At 43.4% G+C, this 25422-nt stretch overlaps 1 protein-coding gene across 1 annotated transcript in view; it reads right to left on the minus strand.

The window, feature by feature from the left end:
• XKR4 (XK related 4) overlaps positions 1-25422 on the minus strand; it is a 296678-nt gene that overhangs the window by 96620 nt on the left and 174636 nt on the right. Inside the window, exon 2 of the mRNA XM_074944366.1 lies at positions 10683-10882. Within this exon, the coding sequence (XP_074800467.1) occupies positions 10683-10882 (200 nt within the window). The remainder of the gene's footprint in view (positions 1-10682; positions 10883-25422) is intronic.

The raw sequence follows: 25422 nt of genomic DNA on the forward strand, positions 1-25422 counted from the left end.
CCAACCACCCCTTCTCTCTGTCCCCTGACTGCCCCCCCTCCGCCCCATCTAAATCCTTTGCCACCCCATCCAACCCCCCCTTTCCTTCCTGACTGCCCCCCCGGGACCCCGCCCCATCCAACCACCCCTTCTCCCTGTCCTCTGACTGCCCCCAGAACCCCTGCCCCAACTGCCCCCCACCACCCCATCCAACCCCCTCTCCTTCCTGACTGCCCCCCGGGACCCCTGCCACCATTCAACCCCCCTGTTCCCTGTCCCCTGACTGCCCCGACCCCTATTCATCTCACCCCCCGACCATCCCCCCTGTCATAAATATAAAGGGAAGGGTAAACACCTTTAAATCCCTCCTGCCCAGAGGAAAAACCCTTTCACCTGTAAAGGGTTAAGAAGCTAGGATAACCTCGCTGGCACCTGACCAAAATGACCAATGAGGAGACAAGATACTTTCAAAGCTGGAGGGGGGGAGAACAAAGGGTCCTCTCTGTCTGTATGATGTTTTTGCCGGGACCAGAGCAGGAATGCAGGTCAGAACTCCTGTAAAGAGTTAGTAAGCAATCTAGTTAGATATGCATTAGATATAGATTCTGTTTTGTTTAAATGGCTGATAAAATAAGTTGTGCTGAATGGAATGTATATTCCTCTTTTTGTGTCTTTTTGTAACTTAAGGTTTTGCCTTGAAGGATTCTCTATGTTTTGAATCTGATTACCCTGTAAGGTATTTACCATTTTACAGAGGTGATTCTTTTACTTTTTCTTTAATTAAAATTCTCTTTTAAGAACCTGATTGTTTTTCATTGTTCTTAAGATCCAAGGGTTTGGGTCTGTGTTCACCTATGCAAATTGGTGAGGATTTTTATCAAGCCTTCCCCAGGAAAGGGGGTGTAGGGCTTGGGGGGATGTTTTGGGGGGGAGACGTTTCCAAGTGGGCACTTCCCCAGTTCTTTGTGTAACACTTTGGTGGTGGCTGCGTTTAACCTAAGCTGGTAAGAATAAGCTTAGGGGTCTTTCATGCAGGTCCCCACATCTGTACCCTAGAGTTCAGAGTGGGGAAGGAATCTGGGCATGCCCCGAACTCCCCTGCCATCTAGCCAACCCGCCCAGCTCCCTGCCCCCTTACCACACAGCACAGAGCACCGGGTCAGGCCAGGCTCTGCAGCTGCGCTGCCTCGGGAACTCACAGCCCCACCGCGCCACCTGGAGCATTGTGCCGCCGGCGCAGTGAGCTGAGGCTGCGGGGTAGGGGGAACAGTGGGGGAGGGGCCAGGGGCTAGCCTCCCAGGCCAGGGGCTCAGGGGCCAGGCAGGAGGGTCCAACGACCCGGATGTGGCCCGTGGGCCATAGTTTGCCCACCTCTGAATTACATGGTGATGTGTTAGAAATAGAGCTGGACAAAATTCAGAATTTCCGTTCCACAGGGATTTCTGACATTTAAAAAAACATGGTTACAATTCAGAATGAAACCTAGAGATGTCATAATTTCTTACCCAAAGGAACATCAAATTTTTTTAGAAAAAACAAACCATTTCTGTTTGATTTTTTCAAAATAAAATGAAGCAGCTAGGTGCGCTGACTTCTGGGGACTCCCCAGTCTGCTTCTAAGGAGTCAGGGGCAGCTTGGGGAGTCTCCCATTGTGGAGCAGGAAGCCTGGAAGCCATGAGAGCCCTGGCTCCAGCTGGGGCCCCAAGCTCCGAGAGCGCAACTGCCCAAGCAAAAAAAAAAAAAAGGGCGGGGGGGCAGCCAGAATGCCACCCCAAGCACGTGCTTGCTTTGCTGGTGCATAGAGCCTGTCCTGCCTAGAGCTCAGGCTCCAGCCTGAGCACCAACACCTAAACTGCACTTTTACAACCCAGTAGCCTGAGCCCTGTGAGCCCAAGTCAGCTGAAATGAGCCAGCTGCAAGTTTAATTGCAGTGTAGACATATTCTGAAAGTCCCTGCTAAAGCTGGGGCTCTAAGGACTTTGAGGCTCCTGACTCTGCAGCACAAAGTCTGGAAGTCCAGGGTTCCCCCCAGCCCCAGGGCAGTTCACATGACAGGTCTGCCCTGGAGCTATGGACCCTGGAAGCATGTGCTCCCTGGCAGCCCACCAGGCAAACTAGCAGGAAATCGGACAGGGTTTCATTGGAACCCTATCTTTGTTTGGCAAAAGTTCATTGAAACTGTAATGTTTCTGCAAAACATTTTGGTTTTAACAAATCAGCATTTTATGATGAAAACCCGACCAGCTCTTATACCATGGTCACACGTGCCCCATGGGGAAGCGGCAGCAGAGTCTCTCGCACGGGGAGGTGGAGCGGAGATGCTCCACCTGAGCCGTGTGCAGTGGGATCAGACGGCCAGAGCAGGGGCTGATGACGGAGGGTTTCTGACTTCAAACTGCAAGTTCTGCAGCTCTCCTCGCTGCTGATCCCATGTGCGGCTGGGCTTAGGCTTGGGCAAAGCCAAATCCTGCTCATGCCCCTGGCCCCATCACACTGCCATCATGGCTGGCACTGACCTGGTGCATGGAGCAGCAGTGTGGGGAGCTGGCTGGTGAGTCTTGCTCACATGCTCAGGGTTTAGCTGATCACCATATTTGGGGTCGGGAAGGAATTTTCTTCCAGGGCAGATTGACAGAGGCCCTGGGGGTTTTTCACCTTCCTCTGCAGTGTGGGGCATGGGTCACTTGCTGGAGGATTCTCTGCACCTTGAAGTCTTTAAACCACAATTTGAGGACTTCAATAGCTCAGACATAGGTTAGGGGTTTGTTACAGGAGTGGGTGGGTACGATTCTGTGGCCTGTGTTGTGCAGGAGGTCAGACTAGACGATCATAATGGTCCCTTCTGACCTTAAAGTCTATGAGTCTACAACTGGCTAGTATATAGTGACATCCATTTGGAATGGCTTCCACAACTCGCTCTTGGCTTCGCTAGTCTTAAGTATTGTGACCATCCAAAACTCACGCTGATAAACCTTTGTACTCTTAGCTGACCTTGTGGTCTTCTCAATGGGGCTTAACACAAGCAGGCAGAATCCCGAGAATAGTGACAGTCACAAGTTCAGTAAAAACAGAACCACCTCTATTTATTACTGAAGGAGAGTACAGATGCATCTCCACATCAGCTTCAGCCCCAGGTGGTGGGGCTCGGGCTAAGGCTTCAGCCCAGGTGGGAGAGCTCAGGCTTGGGCTTCAATAAATTTGTGATTTATTGCCTGTGTACTGTCCATGACTTTTAATAAAAATACCTGTGCCAAAATCGTAACTTATTCATCACACGTGCGCTCTCTGTCTTTTGCGCATACTGCTCTACACATGAGTGTGTGATAATAGTAGTTTTATTGTCATGAGTGGGAGACAACATTTAGATACACACAAAGGAGACACACAGATCATCCCAAACTAAGTGCTGATGACACATTTATTCCACCATTTACCATCTTTGTCCATGTCACACAATTTACTGAAAATCTGCATTAGATGGTTTTAGGGAAATTTTACAATTTTTTTGGCACTATTTTTTGTCTTCCTCTGCCTGTAAACCTAGGCTGTTTCATTGCAACAGTGCATAACCTTTATAGTGCTGAGGAGGGCTTGACAACCTGCCCAGAGCCCAAGTGCTGCACCTCATGTCCACATAAATGTACATAAAACTCCATAGGATTTTAATCTTAATGGTTTTTATTTGAGTACTGTAAATGTACTCAGTGCTATACACAGCAAATAGAACTATAAAATATTGCTTTGAGGGGTGCAAGGGAAGGAGAATCAATCAAAAGAATAGCACTGAGCCTCCAAACTCAACTTCTGGATGTCCAACTTTGTATGTGAGGTGATGCAAGGCGAAGTGGCCTGGGCCCTTAAAGGAAGCTAGCTCTGAAAGTTATGCCCATTGCCCCACTGTTCCAAGTGCCCAAGTTGTGCTGCATAGTGACAACTGTGAAGATTTATGAGACTACAGATTTGTTACCCTGTGTGAAGAGAGAGTTTTGAATGACAGATGCTCAAGGATAAGCTTGAAGTAGGGAAGTATGTGATGAACTAGCTAGTATGTACAGTATGCCTATCCCTTCCTTCTACTGGATAAAATCAAGATCTTTCAACTATATGCCATAAGACCTATCCTGCCAACAGTTAACTGAAATATACGAATGGCCTGTGTGGTTGGAGTAAGAGGACATAAGTTTTACACTGGTTGCCACTCTGGAGTTCTGAAGGGTGGCCAGCTGCGTAACAGTAACAACTCTGGAGTTCCTAGTACTGCTGGCTGACATATTTTTTGGTGGAACAGCTTTCCATCAGAAAATGAAGTTTCATTTACAAGTTTACATAGGAACATATCCATTCCAACAAAAGTTCCCAATGAAAACATTTCAGAATGATTAAAAATCAACCAATTTTGGCGTAGTGTATCAGTCTTGTCACATGTTGCCCTGTGGGTTCTTTCATTGGATGAATGCACATTGTTTCAGATGAGACACATGAAGTGACAGTGTGACTGGCAGCTCTCTCTTACTGGCTGGCCTCAAGTCTGGGATCAAGTTTGTGTGATGGAACCTGCATCTGTGGCTAAAGGGAAGACAGAGTCTCAGCAGTAAATACCGTGCGTGTCTCTGACCACCACTGCTGGCAGGTACTGCTGTGACGCAGGACATATTCTTTGATTTCACATCACAAAGCCAGCCCACCCGCCCACCTCTGTTCTGGATAATGAAAAGAGGGAGTGGAAGAAGTCCAGGTCAGTCTCAGTCAGCACCAGCTGTCTGACTCCCAAACAAACTATGTTTTTTCTGATGCTGCTCCTGCTGCTACAAGCAATACTGGACAATCCCTCTCACAGCTCCGCCCCTCTTCCCCCACTCCTCCCACTGGCCCCGAGAGTTGTGTTAGAGGTACTATAAGACCCCAGTGCTAGGCTGCTCAGAGGCAGCATTCTTCTATGGAGCAGTTCAGGGTTGGAAGAAGACAGACCAGCAGTCAAGGTTTGGGATGGCTCAGTCAAGAGGCTCTTATGGAAGCTTTGCACCAGGAACCCCAGGAAAAGAAGGGAACCAGATTGTCAGAAGGAGGAGTCAGCAGAATTCACTTTTCCCCAAGGCAGACCGTGTCCTCTGGAAAGGAGTATTACCCCTGGGCACAAAAGAACACCAAGATGCAGGAGATGGTGATAGTAGTGATGACGAACAGGAGAAACTTTACAAAGCTTCAGTTACTCCAGCAGCACAGGAGGTTGCTACTATTATAGAATGCTTAGAGACCTCTAGACCTTAGTTTCCTCTAAAACCTTGCTTCAAAACTTCAGCCCTGGAAAGGATGTGATTGGTGCAGGCAGTCACAGCTCCCAGGTGCAGGGAAGAGGCACTGTCTCCATCTTTGCTGGACGTGGCTTTGGTGGGAACACGGTGGGGGAAGGCAGTACTCCTACACTGCATTTCTCTCAACAGCAACTGTCACCGGCTACTATCCCCCAACCCCTTCCTTCAGAGTGCATTAAACAGGCAACTGGCCAGGTCTGGCATCATTTCAAAGTTCATGCTGGGTTAAGAGCACTACCATTTGTCATAAGGTCAGTCTGGGCCATGACCACAAAAGACTGGGGACATCAGGTGTTCTGAAACATATGGAACACAGTCACAGGGCTACCCTGCAGCAGCTCGGGAGAAAGGCAACCAGGCACTGGCTCTACTACAGAGCAGAGGCTGACACCACTAGTGCTTTTCCATTATATTGTCAGCTAGGTCCACCAGCATCACTCAGAGCACAACGGAGTGTGTTTAGAATGGGGCCAAAATGCGATCTCAAGCATCCTAGAATTGTGTTGCTGACCACAGCATGTACGGGGAGGGTGGCTGTGGCCATGTTTCCTTTCACCTTTGTGGAGGGTGAGCTTCTCAGAGGTCTTATGGCTGCAGCTGCCCCCCAGCTGCCACACAACTAATGGCTCCTATTTTGCTAACAAGGAGCGCCAGATGTGTGTGCTGCTGTAATGTTGTCAAAAGAAAACATTTCAATCTTTCCAAAACAAAATATTTCAGCTTATTTTATTCCACAAAAAATACTGAGGTTGATTTTTCATCCCAAATTGGGACAAAACAAGATTTTGAAATCAGGATGGAAATAGCTGCTAGAGCAAACAAATCCCTGCCATTTATCTCTAGAGGATATTTATACACACAATCACACCCTCTGTGCTGTTATGTCACCACTCTGATCACAAGGTACCAAAATGTAATGAAAATACCACTCTCTAGTACAGGTTTATGTTATCATACCCGCATACTTTTTGTTGTAATAGTCACTATGGCACACAATTCTTACTTCAAAGTCATGTCTCACTTTTTAATTCAAAACCCTAGTGACCCCAAAGAAGTGCGAGTGTTACGTGATCCAGAAATTGCATCCTCTTGGCGTTTGAAATTGATGGTCATTTTTCTGTGTAAAGATTCAGAGTTAGTGTTTGTGTTGTCTGCAATTTTGTGTGCTCTTTTTCTTGTGCTCTCTCTCGGCTATTTTGTTCCAAATTTTTTACTTTAGTAAAGACAGTTTATCAATAAAAAAGAAAATGTGTGATAGAATCTGAGTATGAGGAAGCAGCATCTTAAAAGACAAAAAGAACCAATAATCTGCATCTTGTAACAGTATCACCACAAAAACAGATAAATTATACTCATGCTAATCATAATGCCTTGCACTTGCCTACTTAACACACTGTATTTTAAACATAATCCATACCTCAAGTCTGTAACCTGAGTTTAATGCCATATTTTTGTACCTTGGGAAAAAAGTAACAGGTGTATAAAATATTCAATAGCTTTTCTTGTGGTCATTAATGTCCTGATTGTAAAAATACCCTGTCTATGTGCCAAAGAATTTCCAGTGTCATTCACTTCCTACCACAAATTTGTGGTTCATGTACCCTGAGGAGCTGAGAGGAAGGGTTTTGACACTCTATCCATCTTCAGGATAATTAGATCCCTTAGGGACAAAGGACAAATTGAGTAATAACAAAACACAAGCATCAATCTTCTAAAGAAAAACAACTGTATGTATTGACCCCTGTTGGAAACCTGTAAAATAGGCAACAAGATCACTGAACAGCTAGCCAAAGAGCAAGCCATACTGGTGATGCTTGGGGATTTAAAAAATCAAAACAAAACCCAGCTCTCGTAGGGCACTGCTGTGAGAAATTATGCTTTACTTATGCAGCTCTACAGTAAGTCTGTCAGCCTACAGCACAATGCGTTATCTTTAACTTATTTCTTTAATAAGTAAAGAGAACAGAGGAAGGATTTTCACAGCTGGTAGTATATTAGCACTGCATCAGTTTTCGTTAAGGGAATACAATTTTTAAGGTTGTTTTAAGTCTTGTTTAATTTTCTTAGTTTTTTAAATGGGGTGTTTTCCCCAGGGAGGATGGGAGAAAAGGGTTGGATGGGAGATCAGAATCTGTTGCCAGCCCACACTTAGTTATGTATCAGACACCAGAAGGGGTCTCACCATAGCATTCACACAGCTCACTGATTGTGTGTATCAGACACCAGAAGGGGTCTCACCATAGCATTCACACAGCTCACTGATTGCAGGTCTCAGGAACCTTCTTTGCTAAACTGAAGCTTTTCAGATATTTTAAGTAAAAAGCATTTACAGGGTATTTCACAGGTTGAATGTCTCCCCACTAGTCACATTTCTCATAGACACCTATTATTACACCAAAATGAAGGTGAGGATCCTTCTATATTAAGGATTTATGAAGATACCCAATTTACAGCTAATGGTACAATATTCTGGCTATATTTCTTTAACTAAATTTCTCTTTGACTTTTTTCTTAGAGAGCCAAAGCACAATCAGTTAACAATGTATTTCTTAAAGTGACAGTACAGTCTTCCAAGTGTAAATAGCTTTGAATGCTTGGCATGGGGTGATAAGCTTTTTTTGAAAAAAAGCTTATATCTGAAGTACTTTGGCAGCAATCAAAGAATAGATAACCTATGGACTGCCTTATCCCACCTATTCTCAAAAGATGTATGCAGAGAGGTTTCCAATTTCTCGACAGACAACTCAAGAGCTATCTTTACTCTTTGTCTTGTACAGTGGCAAGCACAGTAGTTGTTCTTAATAATAATAGTAATAATAATGTATATCTGTGACAGTCTGTATCCGTGTTCACCCCCTTTTATAGGACTGCGATACATTTTGTATAAAGTATGCTTTGTGAGGTATCATTTGAAAACTCATGATTTGCTGATCATTACTGTCCAGGTAAAATATGTGTAGCGACATTGTATGCAAAGTTGTATGATTCTACTGTATTGCATTACTAAAATGTGTTCCAGTTCTGGGGAGTGGCCATGCTCTGGTAGGAAAGAGGGTGTGGGTGAAAAATCTATATCTTGACAAAAACAGCACGGGGTTCCCATCTGGGGTTCCCAGGAGATATTTTGTCTCCTGAACCTCAGCTAGAGATGCTTCTTGAAGAAGAGAAAGAATTGTAAAAAGAGAGCAGATGCCCCAAAATATTCCTCCCTCTCTCTCTCTGACCGCAGCATTCACAACACCTGAAGAACAAAGGAAGTGACACTGGACTGGAGGAGGGGATCCTGACTGAATGTAGTTCAGCCAGAAAGATTGCTGTAACATGTGGTGAGAGAGACCTGGGCTTTGAATTCACGTTAGTTTGCTAAATTAGGCATTAGCTGCGTTTTAGTTTAAATTTTTCTTGTAACCAATTCTGACTTTTAATGCCCAGTTACTTATATTCACTTTTAATCTGTCCTTCTGTAGTTGAATAAACTTATTTTTATCTAAACCAGTGTGTTTTAAGTGAAGTGTTTGGGAAACTCTTTTAGAAAATATGCACAAATCCTGTTACCTCAAACGGCGGACTTTATATGAGCTTGTATTGCTTAGGAGAGAGCTGGGCAGTATAAGATGTACATTTCTGGGGAAACTCTCGAATGGGGAGTTTGCTGGTCTCACTCTACAGTGTAATCCAAGAGTGGTTGGCTGCAGCACTCATACATTGTAACTAAGAGTAATTTACATGCTGGAGGCTGTGCATGAACAGACCAGGACTGGTTGCTTTCGCAATGAAGCAGTGTAAAAGGTACCCTAGATTAGACATCTGAGGTGACACAGATGTTCATCAATCCAGATTGTACTCTGGGTATGTCATAATATCCTTCCCCACGTAGTCTGTGTTCACTGGTCCCCAGGATCCCGAGGTGCCCTCTCCTGGCACGAGCTTATGTATTAATGCAACAATAAGGCACAACAATGCTACAGTAAGAAAGGAAAGCTAAGAACGGGCAAAGAGTATTAAATAAGCATTGGAGAAAAGGGTATTTTCATTGGTAACAGAACTGTATCACTGTACTGCCAATCTATAGAGAAGGTCTGCATCAAGGATGCATGTTTGCATTTACTATTTTAAAGTAATAAAAAGGCCTGCTGCACAAAAATCAAACCTAAGCTTCAAGGACTTGGTCTATTTGCAAAACCCATCAGTCAAAGATGCTATTTCAGGTACACCTGGCTGAGAACTGATGGCCAAACATTTCATAAGACTTTGACATCTCCTTTCCAAAATCATTGCTCTCAGCTATGCCATTTTCTCCTTTGCACAATATCTAGATGAACCTAATCACTGGATTTTTTTTAAAAAAAAGTTTGAACATGTCCAGGAATAAAGAGAGGGAAAATAGTGCTGGTTTTATTCCCTTAAGTGGATAATCATGAGGGCGTCTTTCTATTTATGGTTGAAAATTTCCCAGGAAAAGCTACTTTAGGACTGGGTGCTGGTAAATACACTGTCTTGACCTTGGTTTAAACTGGGCAAAATAATTGCTTCAGGGTCTAGCAAGTTCAGCACGCACAGAACAAATCTTTTCAAACTTTGGATATATCCATTCAAAAAACTTAAGAGAAGGCTTGGTCTAGCCACTGCATCAAAGTTGGTCCTCTCTACAGAATGCTGCGTGACCAAAGAGACCTGAACTGGTCATCTGTAACCCTGCATGTTTCTGATCGCAGAATGCTTCAGTCTTACAACTCTGCATTATTGTTGTTTTCATATAATCAGATGTTTTTGACTGTTTATATAATATTGAAAACTGAATTAAAAGACATGACATGTATACCTTTTGTTGAGAAAATACTGAACCAAAATGTATACAGGCATTCTGATGTTCAGCATTATAATTACATATATTAGTATTATACTCACTGCAATTTCACTTTGTATTTGTACAACCCTGAATTAATCTGCAAATCTACTGTCTTATGTAACCACAATTTGAGTATGTACCTAAATTAAGTGTAATGTGGTATGCATTAACAAAACAGTTTTTAAAATAGAAAATGTCTTAAACTGGGACTAACTAGTTTTTCTTGGGGCGGTGAAAACCATGATTTTACCTGGTAAAAACCATCTCTGGTAAATACAGTGCCATCCCTGTTTCTCTTAAAGGGTGTAGATTGGGCAAAACAGAATAGTAACTACCACTAACCAGGAGTGACAAGAAGTGCTGAAGAAAATAGTGTGTTTTTGACACAGTAATTGTTAAAACAATAATAGAAGTCAGTAGGGAGATGTCATTCTTATGAGGTGAGAACAACATACACAGTGGCTGGCTGGAAAGAACAGAGCATGCATGTCCATACATGACATCCTCCTAAATGATGAAATTACCTGAAATGACCCCTTACCTTGGAGAGCCTGTAGAGTACGAGTCTGTACAACAATACAGAGCTGCAGAACCAACTGTGGTGCACTTTCCAGAAACGTGGCTAGCAAGTGCAGCATACTCACATCTGCATACTCATATACCATTTTCCAATAAAACCGCCATCTGTCGTTCTCTCCACTTTGTCGACTGCGGATACCTAAGTATATCGTGTGGAAATACCTAGAAATAAAAGAGAGATTAAGAAGACACTGCAGAATACTTTACAAGCACCATTTTTATTCTAAACTAACCCACCTTGTCCCAACATGCTTCAGGATAATGGATGGAGGGGACTATATTCAGAAGGGACACAATATTCTAGTCCATAGTATTTTGTTCAGTGGAAAACAAAACAAAAAATTTTCTTAAAAAAGCCATTTTTGAAAGCTTAGCACTTTTGTCTAATTTATTAAATGCATTCTATTACTTTCAAAGATAAGGCATTTTAGAAACATAGAAAAGCTGAGTTCATTTATGGCCTTCTGCAAAACCCACTGAAGGAAATGAAAAGATCTACTAACTTCAGTCCAAATGTCCTAAACCTGCAACAGGCTCTGCTTGGGCAGACCCTTATGCTCACATAGACCCATACTGACTTCAGTGGGACTCTCTGTGGGCAGAGGAGTCCAGCATACATGGAGCTAATTGTAGGATCAGGGCGTTAAAGAGTTGCTGTGCTTATTAGCCCTGTTCTCCGGAGTGAGAGGCAGGATGAATAAAATACTAACCTTGGCCAGCTTAAAATATTTTTATGGTAGTCTGGATATGTTTTGAAGGGGGGATAGCTACAAATTCCCTAGCCCATATTCAGATGGTTTCTATATAACAGCTGCAGAGGGTGGGACCAGAATCAGCACCTGCTTGAAGACAACAGACTGCTGCTACAGACAGCAGTAACCTGAAGATGAGCAGAGGTGGATGGAAAACACATGGGCCTACCAAGGCATCCAATAGGCTGAGGGAGCAAGAGGAAAAGCACCTGGCTACCAGCCAAATAAATGGAAAGCTGCAGGTGTAGGAGCAATTGGTTTTGTTGGAGGCAAAGGGATGGCTGCTGATGGACAGTGAAGCTACCCAGTCACTGAGAAACCTTCCATGTTCTTTGCATAGACTATAGCAGCTGCTGGGACACCTGTGCTCTCTTCTGGGTGGCCTTTGATCTGCTGTCAGGAAGGAAACCCTGAGTCTTTTCTACCAGCCACCTCTCTTACCTGAAGGAGAGGATGTTTCATTTGAACAGAGGGCTGGAGGCAGATGCCAGGATGAGAACAGAAATCAGTTGGCAGCTGCTGCAGTATGTGCTGGGGGGTGGGGCAATGTGACACAGGAAGGAGTTCAGTGGCCAAGTGGTTTCTCTGTCAGCAAGGTTTTGCCCAGCTGCCCCTGTCTATTTCCTCCCTCTTGCCCAGGTTGCTCCTGCTCCATAATCATTCCATTTATTAGGACAGGAAAGCTTCCCCTCTTGCTGATTGAGCAACACCTGAGAGCGGGCACAAGTGTTCTTCTCCTTACTCCCACCCCAATTTTACTCAGGTAGTTTTTGCTACTATGAAGCATCAGCATCTTGTCATCTTTATGCAGGTGCTGCTGACCTAATTTCTGCTGCTGCTGGTCCTGCCCCAGATGGATCAAACTACCCAAGCAGAAGGAGAGGTTGGGGGAGGGGAGGAAAGAGAAGGGAAGCAAAAGGGACAAAAGGGAAGAAAAAGGTAAAATTAATCAGTGATCCCAGAGCAGTTAAGTTAATTTATTGTTAATTTATTTTCAAACTGACCTAAATTAGCCATTTACTCACTATGACCCTCTTTGTTTCCAAATTGGAGAGTCAGTTAAACAGTGAGTCCAGTAACACTTCAAATGTTACTGCCTGAATAGAACTTTCTGACATGGATAACAGGGGTGCATCTGGTTACCCACAAAATTCATGCGTCCCACTGAAGGAGGAGGTATCTGACTAGATGCGAGGACTTTATACCATTCACTTGTAATTGTTATGAATCACAATATCCAACCAGCCAATCATGCTCTTGTAATTAATAACTATTAAATATTAATTAACCATTTTAATTTGATGGGATAAAACAAACACTGCAACACCCATCCCGCTTTCCACTCCCGACCCCGAAAGCCCCAACAACAAAACTGAGTTAGCACAGCGAGACAGGGTCTTGATTTACAGGCAACATCCAGCCTCACTTCACTCTTGGGCTCTAACTTCAGCTGTATCTGACAGGATTTATGAACTCTGTGACATAGAATATTCCAGACACAGTCACCACAGTGTCAGTTCACATAGAAAAATCACTGCTGTCACTCTCCCCAATGGCAGGGCTGTGCAGTGAGTGGAGCTCCAGCCTGCCCTCAGTCAGTGCACACCAAACAAAAACAGGGGTGTAGTCTAGAGAAATGTTGGTGTGAGCAGGGATGAGTCTGCAGTACTGGGTGCTCCTCAATGCACACCACAGGGGTGTGTGAGGAAAGTGTAACTTAACATTGCAGCTTTGGACTCTGCCCACGTTGAGTGTTGTAGTGGAGGCGGGACAAAGCAGCAATTAGCCAGAGAGGGATGGTGTAAAGTGGCAATAAACTACATGGTGATTGACTGGCAAAGAACACAATCCAGGAAGGACCAATGAGGCAACAGAAGGCATTGGCAACATCACAGTGATGATCAAGACAGCAACCTTTCTGACATCCCAAGTGACTTAGAGAAGGCAACAAAACAACAAGGACTATGTGGGCATGAGCATGATGAGATAACTGGATGCACAATGCAGTATTATGGTAAATGCTGGACAGAGTGAGGGATGACATCAATATTAAGGCTCAGAAAAACAAGCAGTAAATGGCTTGATTCCTATATCCATAAGCAAATTGTTCAGTTCTGTTAACACAGCCAGTCCACTGGCTGACAAGACACTCAGTCACAGTAGACACAAGGGCTCCTGGACCAGACTCCAGAACCCTGCAGCACAACACAGTCAGTTGTGTCTCTTGTACACCATATACTAAAAAAGTATAGCCACTGGCTTCTTCTGCTGTCCTCACCTCCCTCCAAGGAACATACGTAGATGTATTGCACACCTTTGCAAACACCATCTCCAGCATCCCTGTAGTCACATCACTCACTCACTTTTGGAATCGCTAACAGGAGCCATCAGCAGCCTTCCTTTTACAGTAATGCTGTGCTCCTAGTGGCAATACCACTTGCTGTTCTACATTTGCCTTATGACCAGTGATTTATGAGCACTTAACGACATAATTCCTCTCCCTTTGCCCTTTATGGGCAGTGAGGTACGTGATTGGGTAGCCATCCCCCAACCCTCCCATATTTAAACAAGAAGCAGAAACAGAAAATCTGTGAAAGATCACTATTCTTTTCTTACAGATTAGAGGCCAAGTTTTTAAATGAGGCCCCAACTCGGACTGTCTTTTTGCACCGGTATCACCATTGGCCAAACTAATTACAGGTAGAAATAAGCATTTACACACATACCTACTATTCCTGATTTAGGGGTACAATAAGGTAGTAGACATCTAAAAATTATCCTTTGCATTCACAATTATATCAGCAATTGATGTAATAGTCCTGGATGTGGCTTCACACTAGCAATAACTGGAATACCACCCTTTTATTATTTGTGCAGCAGTAGCACCTAGAACAGAGGTGGGCAAACTATGGTCCGTGGGCCACATCTGGCCCGTGGGACAGTCCTGCCCAGCCCGTGAGCTCCCGGGGAGGATAGCCCCTGACCGTTCCCGTGCTGTCCTCCCTCCCCTGCAGCTGCAGCGCACCGCGCCGCCAGCGCTCTGGCCTGCTGTTCCTGCTGCTCTGAGCAGCATGGTAAGCGGGCAGGGCGGGGCAGGGGTTGGATAAGGGGCAGGGGGTCCCGGGAATCAGTCAGGGAACAGGGATCAGGGGGCGGTTGGATGGGGAGGAGGTTCTCCAGGGGCAGTCAGGGGATGGGGAACAGAGGGCATTGGATAGGCATGGGAATTCCGGGGGGGCTGTCAGAGGGCGGGGGTGTGGATAGGGGTTGGGGCAGTCAGGGGACAGGGAGCAGGTAAGGTTGGATGGGGGTGTGGTCCCGGGGGACAGTTAGGGGCGGGGGTGTGGATAGGGGTCAGGGCAGTCAGGGGACAGGGAACAGGGGGGTTGGATAGGCATGGGAGTCCCGCGGGGCCTTTCAGGGGGTGGGGGTATGGATAGGGTGTGGGGCAGTCAGGGGACAGGGAGAAGGGGGGGTTGGATAGGGGGTGAGGTCCGGGGGGGGGTTAGGGGTGAGGGCCCCGGGAAGGGGCGGTCAGGGGACAAGGAGCAGGGGGATTTGGATGGGTCAGGGGTTCTGAGGGGGGCAGTCGGGGGTGGGAAGTGGGAGGGGGCGGATTTAGAAGTGAGGAGACAGCTGCACAGAGAGAGAAGGAATGTAGACTTTGCTGTACAACGTCCGAAGTTCTATGGCCTGTGTTATTCAGGCGGTCAGACTAGATGATCACCAGGGTCCCTCCTGGCCTTGGAATCTATGACTCTAACCAGTGGTCCATATAGTCCTGCCTCTAACAGAGGTTAATACCAGATGCTTCAAAAGAAGGTGTAAATCCCTAATGTACATATATGCTGTATTCTTTTTTTATGGAAGGAAGCCTCTTCCTAACACAGAGCTGATAGTGGTTAGTTTATGAAGTGTAAGAGTTAATATCCTATCATTTTTCAGCCAACATGTAATTTAAGTGACTTGGGCAAGCTCACATAGAATGTCTGTGGCAGAGCCAAGAATAGAAACAGATCTCCTGATTCCCAGTGCCTTAACCATTAGAGCATTTCTTCCCCTCTGTTACAAATGTTTCCCCTGGCCCCAGGCCATGTCTTAGACCAAAGCAACAAGCTCAGTAGTGGATGAAACTCCAGGGGTTTGCTTTGGATAGGCATGCCAAAACTTGGGAGGCTTAGATGAAGTTTAGCCAAACCTTTTGGGTCATTAATATTCATTTGGAAATGTCAAGAGAAAGAACTTCTTGTGATAGTTCTAGTACCTCCTTCTCCTAGTCAGGCTCTGCTCATGGGGTAACTTGGATCTTCAACTCCTGCGTCTGGCTGGAGCAATGGTGTGCAGGGGTGCAAGAAAAATAACATTAATGTGGCTAACAAACTAACCAATGGGGTTTTTGAAATCTCAGTTTGAATCTGTTGTTGCTTTAGTCAAACTGCTCAAGCCATTCCATGGCAATTCAGCACTAGGCACCAGATTCAGCCTTCCCACGGTGCTGACCCTGGCAGAAGTCCCCGGTGGTGGTCAGTAAATTGCAGCAATGGAAAAGGTGTAAAACACTTTCATTGGGTGGCATGTAGGCTGGGAATCATAGGGAAAATTCATAGCCCTCAAAATGGGCTGCACTGGCCAGGAAGAGGGTGTGCTGAGGACAGCCTGGGGATGTCCCCAATTCACCTCACCACTTTGGTGAAGTTAGCTGAAAGAGCTACTAGCAACACTGCCACAACTCATAGCTGCACTTCCATTCCCTGCCAGGTTACATCTCTCCAAAACAGCTTCTTTGAACCTGGGCCTACGTTTGTTAAATTGAGTTAATCTACAATTATTCAAGCTGCTGCCAAACTGATCTGTAATAGCATGGCACAGAGTGGCTGTGTGTATTACGACAGGTTTCAGAGTAGCAGCCGTGTTAGTCTGTATTCGCAAAAAGAAGAGGAGTACTTGTGGCACCTTAGAGACTAAGTACTCCTCTTCTATTTGTGTGTATTAGTCTTCACTTCCCATATTTAGGAATATCATCTTTGGAAGTGGGGCATTTTAAACATTCTGTGGAGCTGTATTAAAAACTCATTATCACAACAAGGTCATCTGGAGTCAAGTTAAATCAGATACATGCAAATGAGTGGAGTGCAGTTTTTGAATAACAACATTCAGTTTGGATTACCCAATGTATGATAAGAAAATCACAGCAGATGCTGCTGCAGCAAAGGTGGGAGATTAGGGCATAGCATGCCAAGAAATGGCAAATCTATTTTGCAGAAACCCCAGAAATTCGCTAATTTATGTCAGTGTCTTTTATTTTGTGTGCCATCATTCTGCAACTAATTTTTCCCTAGGAAGTTGTAAGGTCACACTGACCTGTATGTTCAAACCACAGTCAGGAACAAAAGAAAAGCTAAATGCATTTGTTAAAATACTTACAAAAGTTGATACAAAAGGAGCCCTTTTGCACAGGAATAGCTTTTCCACTAGCTTTTTCAAACTTAATTTCAAAAGCAAATTTAAAGGGCAAGTTACTGCCTCTGACTTGATCCGGAGCTTCATGCCATTCTACAGCATATTCACAGTGCAAGGGCAGAAATAATCATCATTAGAGCTGGTCACGAAGTTTCCAGCAAAACAGTTTTTTGTTGGAAAAACACTGGTTTGTTGAAGCCTAAACTTTTCATTGGAAAAGGTTGGTTTAGACAAATATTTGTCATGAAGGTTTCTGGAAGGAGAGAGAGAGAGACCCATCAAAGAACAGCCAATAGCCCAGTACTTAGGGCACTCAGCTAGGATGTGAGAGACCCAGATTTAATTCTCTGCTCTTCCTGATTTCGAGCCAAAGACCTGATTTGAGGAATTGCACTTTTATTTATTGGCCACTTCGTTATCCCAAAAGGGGTAGGGCTAAATTGTGGCCTGTCCAGAAGGCTGAGTTAGGGGAAGAGAGACCATCACAGAGGCAGAGCAACTGTCAACAGGGGTGCTAGAGAGGAAAGAGCCTTCCACACCATGCTCAGCTCCAGCAGTAAGTCCACTTATCTACACAGACACAAATAATTGTGACCACCAGCATGGAGGCTAGAGGCATAAAATCTTCCTTCCGGTCATTCTAACAGTCTTTCTTGCACAGAAAAAGACAAATCAAGATGGCAAAGAGATGGTGGTAGAAGAGGACATGTCAAAGCACTTAGAAAAACAAGAGAATTCAAAACCCCTTGGATTTGAGAGAGTAATCTTTAAAAGGTGCTTCATCTCCTTAAATAGTGTTTCTTCAAGACTGGTTCTCAAACTTCATTAGCATTCTTTAGACATAAAAGACCTTATCTGACACAGGAAATAGTAAAAGATATGTAGCAAGCACAAATGTTACCTAAGTTAACTGTTTGGGGTGACATTTTAAATGCAGAAAATTAAAGCTGGCCGGATAATACTGACCTTTCAGCCTGAATAAATAAAATAGCATTTGCTAAATCTAAATGGCTGCCTCTAGCTGCAGCAAATGTTATGTCTTTTAATACTACTACGCAGGTCTTTGGTAGAGTTAACTTTTAGTAATCGCTCCTCGGCCTAAATACACTCATCTGCAGCAGAACGTGGAAGGAAGAAAATCCCAGGAATGTGGTCCAGGGGCCGGGGCCGGGGGGGGGGGGGGGACGACAGTAACACATAGGGGGAGAAAACACATGACCATACAAACCCCCATTCCTCAGAAGCTCTATGTGGCCAGGGAGGAACTAGGGAACAGCCATTCTATGCAGTATGTATTCCCTCCTATAGGTGCCCATTTTTTGAGTGCACTAAAATACAACACAAAGATTGGGTAATGCTCTTCTAAGCTATATTAACGCCTCTCTGTGCTTTGTGAAAACCTCCTTTTGTCACCGGTGAGCCAATGGCAGCTGGACAAACTGTACTCTAAGGCAAAAGGCCTAAGGGAACTATGAAAGGACTCCTCTTCCTCCCTCTGCTCTCCAAAGGAAGATGTGCTTCATGTCATATAACTATTGCTGTGTGGGAAGGGGAATAGGCTATATTGGTGTGAGGCACTTTTATACTAATATAATTGCATCCACATTAGGGATTTTTAGTGGTATAACTATTTCAATTTAAAAAATTAGCCCCCTAACTAAAATAGTTATACCTATACCAAAACTATGTATAGACTAGGCCTTATTTAAATTGGTGGACAGTCTTATTTTAGGTTTCAGAGTAGCAGCCGCGTTAGTCTGTATTTGCAAAAAGAAAAGGAGTACTTGTGGCACCTTAGAGACTAATAGTCTCTAAGGTGCCACAAGTACTCCTTTTCTTTTAGTCTTATTTTAGCATGACTGGTTTGTTTCAGTTTAGATTAAACCAAGGTTTGTGCTTGTTTAATTAAGCCAGTTTAAATTCACACCTTTAAATTTGTGCAATTCTCTCTACAGACAAGCCCATACTGGTAAAGTGGGTCAGTTTGGGAAGGATGGCCTTTTCTCAGTTATCCCTTTAACTGGACTCCCACAGGGACAACTACACAGGACATCTGAGTGTGAACCCTTCCCACTTAAGACATAAACAAGGCTCCAACATTACTATCTATCATGAGCCACTCTTTGCATATCCACTACATTGTTAAGTTCCGTAAATGTTCTATCTTTAATACTGTTTTACAGAGGGATTCCTTTGGTTGGCCCATCTTATGTGTTCCTCCAGCTGCCCAAAGGCACATCTGCCACAGCAGATGCTCTGGCTTAATTTTTAATGCATATCCCATGTATTTCCATCTTCTTTTCTCGGTGACTTTGTAAATAAGGGGTTGTTGAACTGTCTTATGAGTATTGGCATTTGTTATAAATTTACTCAATTTAATATCTACTATTTTCCTGTGGCATTTGCTTTCAAAGACATTTAGCTGTCTGTTGGTACCTGTGGCGGATTTCCAGCTTTCACATTCATATGCTGAGGTGGACATACCAGCTGAGTTGAAGATTTGAAGTTTGGTTTTTAAGTTGTAGATTTGCAATGTTCAAATTACATTTAAGCTGGTGAATTTAGCTGCCACTTTGCCAATTGATGACATTATGTTGTTCATGTCCCCATGGGCTTGCACATTACTGCCGAGACATGAGAACTGACTCACCTTTTGTAATGCTTGAGTTAGGACAAATCTGGAGGTTCTTATTCAGGAAAAACTCATTCTGAGCTCATTGGGCACTTTCTCTAAGTTAGGGCTTTTGGATTTGGCCTGAAAGAACTGAGGAAAGGCTGAAACTTTAAAATGCTGCCATTCTGATGACCTTTACCCTAAACAAAACACAAAGCCAAAAACCCTCAGTACAAAGATTTATGAATGCTACATTTATGAAACACACAGAAATAGCCTACAGTTCAATGTTCAAGTTCATAGTCAAGATCATTCCTTTTGTGAAACTGCTGTTGAGCATTGCTGATGTGTTAGCTGGCAAATTCACTTTTGAATGGAATGATGTACCAAATTCTTCAAACAGGCAACACTAAAGTGCACTATACAGTAAGTTCTGAATAACAGAAGCACCAAAAAGTTACAATCTGGAATTCTGTGAAGCAGGTTTTAGCTGTTGGGTTGGCACGTGAAAGCATATGAGCACTGCCTGTGGATATCCCAGTAAGTAATGACACCCACGCTGTTGCCTGAATGTTTATAGACTGTTTAGTTGGAATATCAGCCCCCTGTTAGGTTTAGCATATTGCTCTGAGCATTCTGTTTACTGAACTTTTACATCAGAAGGTTGAGTGACATTTTTCCCTAAAAAATAAAACCTGAAAGCACAGATAGCTGTATAAATAAAATTTTAAAAATGTATAGGGAAGGTGAAAGTGGCTATTTCCCCTAAATTCTTGTTTCTGTCTTTTCAATCCAGGAATTAGAAAGGGCAGGCAATTCCCACTACAGTGTCTTTTGTTGTGGTGGTCTGGCAATAGATAATCTGGATAATGAGCCAGATAGCTCTTGCTGCTCCTATGTGTGAGATTAGATGCTAGGACTCAAGAGTGACACAGACCAACTCCAGACACCGGTATATATTAGTGTAGTGAGGCTGAGAGTGAGAGGGAAAGATGTATGTACTGAAGGAAATGCATTACAACTAGAACTGTCAATTAATCACAGTTAACTCACATGATTAACTCAAAAAAATTAATCACGAATAAAACAATTAAATTTATTACATATTTTTGGATTTTTTTCTACATTTTCAAATATATTGATTTCAATTACAACACAGAATACAAAGTGTACAGGGCTCACTTTATATTATTATTTTTTATTACAAATATTTGCACTGTAAAAATGACAGACAAAAGAAATAGTATTTTTCAGTTCACCTCATACAAGTACTGTAGTGCAATCACTTTGTTGTGAAAGTGCAACTTACATTGTATATATTTTTTGTTTTTGTCAGCATGGACACATGTCCTCTGGAATGGTGGTTGAAGCATAAAGGGACATATGAATCTTTAGCGCATCTGGCACATAAATATCTTGCAACGCTGGCTACAACAGTGCCATGCGAATGCCTGTTCTCACTTTCAGGTGACATTGTAAACAAGAAGTGGGCGGTATTATCTCCTGCAACTGAAAACAAACTGGTTTGTCTGAGCGATTGGCTGAACGAGAAGTAGGACTGAATGGACTTGTAGGCTCTAAAGTTTTACATTGTTTTGTTTTGGTACACAGTTTTTTTGTACATAATTCTAGATTTGTAAGTTCAACTTTCATGATAAAGAGATTGCACTACAGTACTTGTAACAGGTTTCAGAGTAGCAGCCATGTTAGTCTGTATTCGCAAAAAGAAAAGGAGTACTTGTGGCACCTTAGAGACTAACCAATTTATTTGCGCATAAGCTTTTGTGAGCTACAGCTCACTTGATCAGATGCATTCAGTAGAAAATACAGTGAGGAGATCTATATACAGACAAAACATGAAAAATGGGTGTTATCATACACACTGTAAGGAGAGTGATCACTTAAGATGAGCTATTACCAGCAGGAGAGCGGGGGTGGGGGAGGAAGAAAACCTTTTGTAGTGATAATCAAGGTGGGCCATTTCCAGCAGTTAACAGGTACCCACCCCTGCCTTAAAGGAACACAAACATGTCAATATGGCTGACCAGCAGCCCAGGTTCCTGTAGGGACTAGAGCTAGGACTGTTAGAGCTCTGCCCAGGGTGAGGTTCACCAGCAGTTCATGAACTCAAAACTGAAGGTTTCCTTAACAAAACTGGCAGTGAACTATCCCATATAGATTTGCTTGGGCTCTTGAACTGACTAACTCAAACCATTAAGGGTAAACCTCCCTCCGCTCAACCTGTCCCTCCAGCATCTGTATTTCCCATTTCTCACCTTATGTTAGATGTATCATATATCAGACGACCCCTCCTCACCCTCCCAAGGTACTGTGGGGTTGCCACTCCTCCACCAGAAGAGTCTTAGGAGCATTTCAGAGGGACAGCATGAGTCTGTCACCATAGTGGGGAAGGAACAGGGAAACAGTCCAACTACAAACACTGGTTCTAGTGAATTAAGATGCCCTATAACCATGAATATAGTGCCCTGCCTGCTGCACTCTAGGGGTTCTTGTGCATTGCTCCGAGTAAGCATTTGCTAGGGAATGCTTGGAGTTCCAGAGCTTGCCTCATGAAGGATTATAGGGAGATCTCTGCTCCTGGATTCTGGTTGACACCCCCAGCCAGGGACAATTGAGATGAAAACCAGGATCGAATTATCTGGACACTTTAGGATGACTAAAGCATAGGCAATCAGAAACCACTGAACATTTGGTAGTGAGAAGAAATTGGAAAATAACTCCAATGTAAGCAGATATAGTACAGGGGAGAAAAGTTATTGTACAGAGAACAGACTATTCAAAGTCTACCTCTCACACCCCCAATCATAAACCTAATGAAAAATTGCTGAAATGCTGCTATAACTGTGCATGAACACACCTTAAACATCAAAAAAGCTATAAAGGTGGGTCAGTGAGCCACAAATAGGTGAAATGGCTTGTCCATGGTCACATAGGAAGTTTGTGACAGACCAAGAATTGAACCCCTAGTCTTTTGAGGTCTAGTGTAGGGTTTTAACCACATGACCATCTTGCCTTTGACAGCTTGTTATGCTATAATCCAAGACTGTAGTTTAGGAGTTTCATACACACCATTCCAGAGAGACAGAACAGCCTTCACCCTCTTGGAAGAGGTCAGGTAGGGATGGTGTCTGGACCCTACCCTGCTTGGGCTTCTCATTCAAAAAAGGTAGCCTAAAGTGTCCTCTCGCACAAAGTGTGTCGCTTTCAGGACTTCAGCCAAGTGATACATGGGAGACATCTACTGACCACAGATGAAGGCAGAGTTATGGGGCCTGTGATGACAGTGGGAAGAGGATGATTGCGATTAATAAGCATCCAGACGGAGAGCTAGGTGAGTATTTTTTCAATTTGCTGACAATGTTAAAAAAAATATTGTTTTGGGTTGAACAAAAATAGAATTTTTACAACACATTGAAAAGGTTAAAAAAAAAATCATTCCAGGCCAACCTTGTCATTTCATTCAACCTGCAACAAAACATTTTGTTTCACTTCGAGCATTTTTAATATTTTACATTAAAAAAATAAAAGTAAAGAAAAACTCTAAATGTAAAGTTGTTTAGAATAGAAAAATCAAAACATTTTGGATTTTTTTTAAGGTTTTCTTGACTGAAATAATTTGGCAAAATTAACGCAACTTCCCAAAACATTTCAGTGTCACCTAATCTGCACCTCCCCGCCACCCCATATGCATGCACAAACAGATTTCAGCTGAAAACTTTCACCCAGCTCTATTCAGCTATTCAGCAGCTCATGGGCAGCATCAGGCTGGTGCAGTTTGTCAGTCACTCTATAAGCATATCTAAAAGCTGGTGTTTTCCCTGATTAGAACAGGAGAACTAGCTGTACAGCAGCATCAGTTGCATTTTTTCCATTTGCTTAGTCAAATTCATGTTGTAGGGTGAATGCCGGGGGATTTTTCACTTACTTAACTGTTTTTTTTAGTTATGACTCCTAATGGGTTGTGCTGGGAGTGTGCTGAAGTTGACTCTTAAGGAGTACCAAGGCAATGTCATCAGGAATTTAGGCATTTTTAGCTCAGTGGCTGAACCAAATTTTAACATTAAATCACCCTTGTGGCACTCAGTACAACAGCCCAGCTGGTTCATTGAAGCTAAGCTCTGGCTGGTTCTGCGCAGGTGCACTAGAGAGGAAGATGCTTACACAAGTATTACACCCGTAAAGGAGGCAGACATATTTTGGTTGACAGCAATTGGCGGTGTGAGGAATTGGGGCCAGCTGAAGATGCCACTGACCTCCAGACAGAGCTGGCCAGGATCCTGGGGGACGAGTGGAGTGCATGCTTTGGATGATTAGACTCTCAAAATGCAGTCACTGAGGCACTGTAGCAGGAGGTGGGCTTGCAGGGCCAATTTTTTTGGAAATCAAATTGGTTAGGGGGCAACATATGGCAGACTTGGTGTGGGGGCATCCTGGGAGGTAACAATGCACAGAGTTGTCTTGGGGGAAATCTTGCCAGCTCAACAGAGGGCCAGAATATACCTGGGAGTTTAAAAAAAAATGGACAAAACTGTTATATAAATCTGCCAGGGACATCAGGACAGGCCCTAAGAATGGAAATCTTCATTGTTTCCAGACACAAGGTCACCCTATGCACTTGCATCCTTCTAATGAGGCAGTGAGACTTTCTCCCCAGTATCCGTGAGAGGTGTCGTGCCTTACACAGGTGTAATGCCTCCCTATACTATTGCCCTACCCAACAATCAAGAGGCTTACCGGTCTAGAGTTTGGCCCTATTACTAGTACATAACATTATGAAGAAAAAAGGTTAAATGTGTGTGGTAATGGGTCACAACAGGCTTGCTCAAATGGCAGCCAGCAGGCCAAATGTAACTCATGGAATACTGCTTTAATACTGCCTGTGCCCACCTGTCAGGATGTGTGTATTATTCATGAAATCTCTAGCTGGAAGCCAGACTATGAGGTGACTGGGGAATGTTCTAGGCTCTATGGGAAAGCAGAGAGAGAAAGAGAGGACACATTTTAAGGATAATAGCACTTTCCTTGTTTGGTGTTAGAAGAAAGTGACTCTTTGTGATGCTTCACTCTTGCCACAAAACCTTTGTCTTTAACACGGAGGTGTATCTCAAGATAGATCACGGTCTACTTGGTTCAAGTTGGAACATTTCATGCTGGGACCTGAAGTCTTCATGGACCACAACACAATATTAATGTTAAGGACATCTGCAGTCTTACTTCTAGGTAAATTAAGTGCAGATTTCTAATGGCTGGCACATTGCCAGCATGACCTTTGGGCAAATTTGGAGCATTCCTCTGCTACAGAATCTGTTTCAATTTCCTTTTCTGCATTAAACATTAATGTTCCTAATGAAAAATAATTTGGAAGGAAAATTAAAAATCACCTGCTGAAGCCTTCCTTGTGAGATATAGGAATCAAAACTGAAGAGATTTACCCTGTTCTCCAGAACAAAAAGAAAAACATTAGCATGTTCCTCATAAGGAAACAAAGCTTTTTGTTTTTGTTTTTCAATATTCAGACACACCCAATAAAAAGGTACATTAAAAGCAAAATGTCTTGTTATTTAACAGCAGCTATTGTTGAGGTAAAAAATATAGTAAAGTTTTCTCTGGTAGCTAGGCAACAGAAGAAAATACCACTTATTTGAATTGCTGTTTATTCTACTATTTTTTAGGCGTTGCTGTAGAGATTCTTACTCTCCATACTTCTCAAACAGTAGAAAAAGCAGCTGTGTATTATACAGATAAATTGTTTAATGTACTGTTTGATCCAGGAGGCAAATTAGACATCAGAAAAAATGTCTAGAATAGCTACAACCGGCCATCTTCCTGTAAGTGTTTCAGTAGATTATGTAACA

The sequence above is a fragment of the Natator depressus genome, chromosome 2 (assembly GCF_965152275.1).
Source record: "Natator depressus isolate rNatDep1 chromosome 2, rNatDep2.hap1, whole genome shotgun sequence".
NCBI lineage: Eukaryota > Metazoa > Chordata > Testudines > Cheloniidae > Natator > Natator depressus.